The sequence below is a fragment of the Cotesia glomerata genome, linkage group LG2 (assembly GCF_020080835.1).
Source record: "Cotesia glomerata isolate CgM1 linkage group LG2, MPM_Cglom_v2.3, whole genome shotgun sequence".
In the NCBI taxonomy this organism is placed as follows: domain Eukaryota; kingdom Metazoa; phylum Arthropoda; class Insecta; order Hymenoptera; family Braconidae; genus Cotesia; species Cotesia glomerata.
Genome location: NC_058159.1, coordinates 13,693,679 through 13,701,058, shown reverse-complemented (window position 1 = coordinate 13,701,058; position 7,380 = coordinate 13,693,679). Strand labels below are relative to the sequence as shown.

Here is a 7,380-nt window from a genome sequence, read left to right as displayed (position 1 = left end):
TTTTCAGTATTTTTCGATTTATTCAGACGTGACAACCCTAGCGGTTTCGGTGCCACCGATAAAACTCTGTAGAAACTCGTTCGAAACTCAGAGTAACGACGGAGTATAGTCGGCGTATATGGGGAGTAAACTCGTAGTATTGTGTGCAGTTGTGACACATAAAGACGATAGTCGTTAATTGGTGTTTAATTGAGATCGTTACGGAGTTTGGTTGGAATTTCGCTGGTGTTCTCATGAAGTTTTCCCCGAGTTTTATCAGTGTTTTTTTTTATTTTCTGTCGAGTTTAGTCGGCGTCTTCACCGAGTTCTTGTGGAGCTTTCCAAGAGTATTATGCGAGTTTCATCGGAGTTTTATGATGAATAATGAATGAAAAACCGAAAAAAATAATTCGGACAGACCGGGACTCAAACCCGGATAAATTGATTATAAGCCAAGGGCTCAACCGGTCAAAATATCTGAGACATTGCCCGTATATACTATTCAGTCACCTAATAAGACCCACCAAGTAATAAACAACACTGTCTATCTTACGGAAACCGATTAAAGTTTTGAATCGCTTTATGTATTGATAAAATTCTAATTTTAGTTATGATAATATTGTTTCAGTGTATCAACTGTAAACTTTTGACAATTTTTTTATGATGTCATTTTTTTTATATATCGTACATTCTCTAAATTAAAATACATGGAAGTCTTGAAATTAGACAAAGGTCGAAACTCGCAAAAAACGGGCCACGATTCATTATTGGTTAAAATTTAGGCGCGCGCGTAGCGCGCTATTCAAATTTCTAGTTTTACTTATAAATTTCATAATATATTTATTAAATAACATATTCTATGTAGATCAATATATTTCAACTTATAAATAAATTAATAAATTAATAAAAAATACACCGTAATTGAAAAATGATTTATGTATAGTCATCTTTGTGAAATCAAAATTAATTTTCATGCCATGAAGTATTATTAATTGCGAGTAAACTCCACAATAACACTACCAAAATTCCGAAAAAACACCAGCGAAACTCTTATAAAGCTCCGCAAAACATCGGAAAAAACTCGATAAAAACTCCCTAGCAACTCCGAAAATACTCACCGAAAATTCGACGAAAACGCCAAAAAAAACTCTACTGCAACTCCGAAAATATTCGACAAAAATGCGAGGAAAATTCCATAGCGACTCCGAAAAAACTCGTCAAAAACTTCTCGAAAACTCCAATAATACACTTGTGTGACTCCGTGTCGTAACTGCACACAATACTCCTTGCATACATCTCTAAAACTCCGCGTAAACTCCGCTTATACCCCGATTAAACTCCGAGAGGGAGTATACTCCATAGTAACTCCGCGTAAACTCCGAGTTTACGCTGAGTCGTCGAAACTGCTAGGGAATAGATAAAAATCTGAAACTTGCTGTATCGAAGTATTTTATGGGTACGAATATTTCCTGAAATTATGAGTCCGATTCCTTTCTGGGGCCGATTCAGTATTCTTATCGTCCCAGGGCCTTTTACGAAATCATAGTAAATTTTAAAAATCAGGAAAACAGAAGGCCTTCATGATTGTTTTTAAAATTTTAAGAAATTTTGGTAGTGAAATATATATATATATATATAAATATGTATATAATATATATAATATATATGTAATATATAGAGTGTCCCAGAAGTAACGGACGCCATTGTAGCATCTGATAAACAAAATAATTCTGAGACGAAAAGTCCTTAGCCATTTTTTAATCAGACGCATAGATAATTAATTATTAATTAAAATAACGTCCTTTTATGGGTGACTGAATTACGCTAGTGTCAAGTCAAGTGCGTTCCAACGAAGATGCTTGCACGTGTGAATGTGCAAGCAAATATGTGTGACTACGTTAGCTATAGAAGCTAGTTAGTCATACAGTTAGTTATGTCTTTGTTTGGCACATATTTTACTGGACACTGGCGCTTTCTCTCTAACAAACAAAGAGACGTTATTTTTAATTCATAATTAATTATCTATGCGGTTAATTTAAAAATGGCTAAGGACTTTTCGTCTCAGAATTATTTTTTTCATCAGATGCTACAATGGCGTCCGTTATTTTTGGGACACCCTGTATATATATATATACGATATAATCGGCATTGTCTCTTCTCTAACTCCCGTAATTCTATACGAATCTCAATACAACGTAACATACTTATTCTTAGGACAATTTCCGAGGTTAAGTTCTAAGATGAGCTTAATCTGTCGATTAGTTTAGAAATGAGAGCAATTCAAAAATTGCAAAAAATTTTCACTTTTACCTTATTTCCGTGCAATAATAATGGAACGCGACTTCCTATCGGATTTCTGTAAATTGCATTTGAAAGCTTATTTAATAAGCTTTAATTTGTAAACTTATTTATTTCTCCAAATTAAATAGTTAAGGAATAATAGCAATTCAAAAATTTTCAAAAATCGCACAATTTTTCACTTTTACCGTATTTCCATGCAATTACAATTGAACGCGATATCTTATCAAAATTCTATGAATGGCATCTGATAGCTTATTAAATAAGCTTTAATTTGTGTACCTCATTATCAGTCTAGGTCAAAAATAACCTACTTTCTCAGACAGATTTAATGAAATTTTACTTTTGCACTCGTTTTGACATCATTGATGTTTAATCAAACAGAAATTTATTTTTTTTTTTTCGTATGCAACCCTAGTAGTATTTTTATTATTCATCATGAAATCTACTTTCATTTCGGCTGCCGAATGGCCTTTTTTATATTTTACCATAATCCAAGTTTCTTGTGTCTAGTTTTTTATTCGTTAAAGTTAGGAGGTGAATATTGAAAGAAATAATTAAAGTTAAATTTTATGTTTTTAACTCGTCAGCTATTCATTCGAATAAAGATTTAGCACCGTCGCGTCAACAACTTAGAAAAAAGAAAAGGATAGAAATATAGTTACAGAGAGAGAAATATTTAACTCATACCCTCTTCCACGTCTCTGTAATGGGTATAATCAAACGCGCTGTTGCCAAATCTGTTTATTTAATCCGGCAAGTAATAAATACAGAGTCATTTTATTACTTTATTTCATTAAATAAGTAAAAATCATTGATTATTAAATCGTTCAAATTATTTTAAACTACAATAAAGAATTTTGACGAATATTGGGAAGACTGAAAGTAAAAAAAATTTTAACATTATTCTGACTCATAAGTTCCGCCCGAACCTTCTTAATAAAGAGTTCTATACTGAAGGTTATCGCTTATGAATTGAAAGAATAGCAGTTTTTTGTGATATGCATTTGTCAATCTATTTTATGTTTATGACTTTAATCTGATCTAACAGGTTAAATAATTTATAATGATGAAGCCCATGTATTTATTATTTTTTTTATTAATAAAACTTTCTATATTTGTCGACGGAAGAAATATTGTATTAATAATTGCTGACGATTTGGACTCGTTACTCGACGGAATGGTAAGCGCTCATTTGAATTTTGTAATTGTTTTGTTAAGTTAGAAAATAAAATCTTCCCAATTAAATGAAAATAGTATTTATAATGATGATGAAATATTTAAAAAAAAAGTTAGGACGACGGTTTATCCTAAAGGCCATCCCTGCAACTTCCCGCTCATTCCATTCCTAGGTGCTTAAAATTGCACCTATGATGCTTTTGAGCTCTCCGAGATCAAAAATACAATTTAAGTCTAATTTTGAGTTCTCCGAGCTTAAAAAGATAGCTTTTCTATTCTTTTGAGCTCTTTGAGCTCAAAAGTCTGATAGAAGTTTCATAGACAATATTTTTTGAATTTTCCAACCGCAATAATTTTTGAATGAATCGTTCGATTTTCACGTGGTTAGCGGCATTTGACGCAGTTTTTTCAGCTTCATAAAAAATTTTCAAGTTTGAGTTGATAAAACTAGGAGATTCGAAGTAATTCCAAAACAACACTTTTTCGGTTTTCTTTCGTCAACGATAACTCACGAACGAATAAATCGATTTTGACCGGACCGACGGCGATCGATGTGTTTTTTTGATGTTAAGAGCTGATTAGTTTTTGGAATTGATCGGTAGAGCCGTTTGAAAGTTATTCCAAAAAATGTCGGAGTTATGTTAAAAAATCCTTGTTTCCAAATATTTTGTCGAGAATATCTCTCGAACCAATCAACCGATTTTTACGTTCTTGGCAGCGATCGACGCGCTTTTTTGAGCTCTAAAAATCATTCTATTACACCAAAATCTATCCAAAAAGAAATGTCGAGGTTATGCGAAAAAAAAATTTTTTTTCGTTTTCTTTCGTTCACGATATCTCTCGAACGAATCAACCGATTCTGACTGGATTAGCAGCAATCGACGTGGTTTTTCAAGCTTAAGGGCGAATTAGTTTTTGAAGTTGATCGATGATGCCGTTTAAAAGTTATTTTAAAAAAACCACTCAAAAAAAAAATTTTCTCTTATTTTTTTTTAGATTTTTTTAAATTTCTCAAAATATATCGGTTCGAATCGGTTCAAATTCACAGGAAATCTAAGTTCAAGGGAACTCTTCAGAACGCTGTTTGGTAGATTCCGATCGGTTTAGTTGTTCAAAAGTTATAAAAGCAAGTCACATAGTCACACACAAACACACAAACAGACACGCACACACACACACACACATTCGGGGCTGAGGAGAAACTGCTACCGGACGCCTCTCCCCGAGTGGATGGGAGGATGCTCGCTGTCCTTGGATGACACTTAATCTCTTAGTTGATGAGGTACAGCGGGTAGGAGCCAAGCAAAATAACCAAACAAAATAAGCTCCTGTGGACAAAACTCCCCTGTAATAGGTTGGTCACACTAACTGACCTAGCAAGACGATCGTTCTCTGCTGTGACCCACTGGGAGTGACCGGAACCTGTATCGTAGTTTCCGACGATGCAGGCCACGGCTGATGTGAGCTTGCTCTGCCGAGGTGTAAGTTGCAGCAGTGGATCAGGAGCCAGCCACTTCGGGCCTTGATCAGGAAGTACGCAGTGAGTGTTAGAGATCGGAATCTTCACCGCTCCGAGCGAGTCTAGTCCGTCCGTGTATTCCGGGACTGGCTAAGTGTCGGCTAGGCCTCAGGGAACTGGGGTAGGAGTACTGTCTTCGAGGGTATACCCGTTCCTAGTTATGGCAACCCGCTCCACTCCGTACGATGCGCTGGTAAATCAAAAAGTATGAGCAATTCACAGGAAACAAACAAGAGTGAAAACGGGCCTCATGCCCAGCAAGACGCACTGCTACTTAGTGCAAAGATAAAGAGGACAGATGCTCTGGTACATCTGGAGAAGCTAGTCAGTGGACTGCAGGACTTTCTCCAAACCAAGCAAAATGTCCACAAGGAGATCAAGTCAAAGTCGACGAACATCTGCAGTGCCCTGAGAAGGTTCGAGAAACTGGACAAAAAGTGGCAGGACATCCAACAGCAACACGGTAATGTCGTGATGAAGACGAGTGCGACAGCGGTTTCACCTGCAAAAGCCGACACGTTTGTCGAAGAGATGGACACAGGTGGCGAGGGTGACGTCGAGTCAGTTGTCGAAGACGGAGAGGAAACTGGAACTGATATCAGGCCTGGGAAAAGGAAGGAGCGAGATTCCCCAGACTCAATGACCAGTCGTACTAAGAAGAAGAAGGACCTTAAACCAAGTCCTCCGAAAAACGCGGTAACACAGAACGGCGGAAAAAAGGAGGTGAATGAGTGGACAAAAGTCCAGTCAAGGAAGTCCAAGAGAGAGCAAGCAAAAGAAAAGCTCCAGAAGCAACCGCCGAAGGAGCCCAGGCCAGAGCCTAAGCGGAAAAAACCGCGCAAACGGATCAGGCCGGACGCACTGATCATCCGCCCAGCAGAGACGGCAAAGTATGCTGAGATACTGAAGCGAATAAAGCAGGACGTCCCTGACGAATAGGTCCGTACTACAGTGGATAAGATCCAAAGAACTAGGACTGGGAGCTTGCTGATTACGCTTTCGAGGAAGAGCACTGACCGAGGCCAAGCCTTACAGAAGACCATCGCGGGCATTCTCCAAGAAGACGCGAAGGTAATCTGAAGGACCACAGTAAGACGTCGAAATCCGAGATCTTGACGATACCACAACCAAGGAGGATATTCAGGCCGCCTTGCGAACGGTAATCAGAGAAACCTGCGAGATACCACTAGGGACAATTGAGGTTCGTAAGGCCTACAGAGGTACTCAGACAGCTGTTGTGACACTAGCAGCGGCTGCAGCGCGGAAGATATTGGCAGGAAGCGGTAAAATCCGGATCGGCTGGGCCAACTGCCGAATCAGAGCTACGAGGAGACCAATCCAATGTTTCAAGTGCTGGCACTTTGGACACCATGGATCCCAGTGCAAGAGCAATGTGGATCGGTCTAAACTATGTATTAGGTGCGGACAAGAGGGACACAAGATTGCTGAATGCAAAAACCCAGCGAAATGTGTATTATACGCGGACTAAAGTGCGGAGAACGTTGCCCATCATGCCGGCGCATCCAGGTGCCCAGTATTTAAAGAGGCACTCAAAAAGATAACAAACAAACAGAGATGAAGATATTGCAGCTAAACCTAAACCATTGAGAAGCTGCGCATGATCTGCTTATGCAAACAGCAAGAGAACTAGAGTTAGACTTAATAATGATAGCAGAGCCATACAGACACCTGAATACCCAGCCTTGGGAATCTGACAGCACCGCCAAGGCTGTCATCTAGTCCTGTGGTAAGCATCCCTTCCAGAGTGTAGTTAACAATGATAATGCCGGCTTTGTAGCAGCAACAGTTAACGGCATCCGTTTCTACAGCTGTTATGCACCACCTAGCCTATTTATTGTTGAATTCACTGAATTCTTGGACAAACTGACCGAGGACGCCAAGCAGCATTATCCAGTCGCGATTGCCGGTGACTTCAACTCCTGGGCAGTAGACTGGGGCAGCAAGCAGACCAATGCGCGAGGAAAAGCACTACTAGAAGCTTTTACTACACTAGATGTAGTCCAGCTCAACAGTGGTGATACGCCAACCTATACTAAAGGAGAAGCAAGCTCTATTGTAGATCTCACTTTCGTCAGCAGCAGCCTCATCAGTGGGAAATACGACTGGAAGGTGATGGATATCTACACAGCAAGCGATCACAAGGCAATTCTCTGGGAAATATCACATGCCCGGAATACAAGAAGACCAATCAAGTCAATCAATACCATTAGATGGAAAGTGAAGTCTTTTGACACAAGCACATTAATAATAGCCCAGAATAGTGAACCGATTACTACTGGATCCGCAGAAGAAATGACCAAGGACCTGATGAAAAGAATTGTCCAGGCCGTTGACGCAAGTATGGTCCGGAAACGCAGCATAAGTCAACGCTCGGCAGTACACTG

The 7,380-nt window shown here is 38.8% G+C and overlaps 1 protein-coding gene across 3 annotated transcripts in view; it reads left to right on the top strand.

Annotated features, from left to right (window-relative positions):
* The first annotated feature begins 3,318 nt into the window (after positions 1–3,318).
* Positions 3,319–7,380, top strand: part of LOC123259239 (N-acetylglucosamine-6-sulfatase-like) — an 89,335-nt gene continuing 85,273 nt past the window's right edge. For 2 of the 3 annotated variants that reach the window (XM_044719578.1, XR_006508194.1), the window contains exon 1: positions 3,320–3,460. In XM_044719578.1, the coding sequence (XP_044575513.1) occupies positions 3,344–3,460 (117 nt within the window). In that variant the 5' untranslated portion in view covers positions 3,320–3,343. Of the gene's footprint in view, positions 3,461–7,380 lie in introns of all 3 variants that reach the window. The other variant, XM_044719579.1, reaches the window with a different exon arrangement.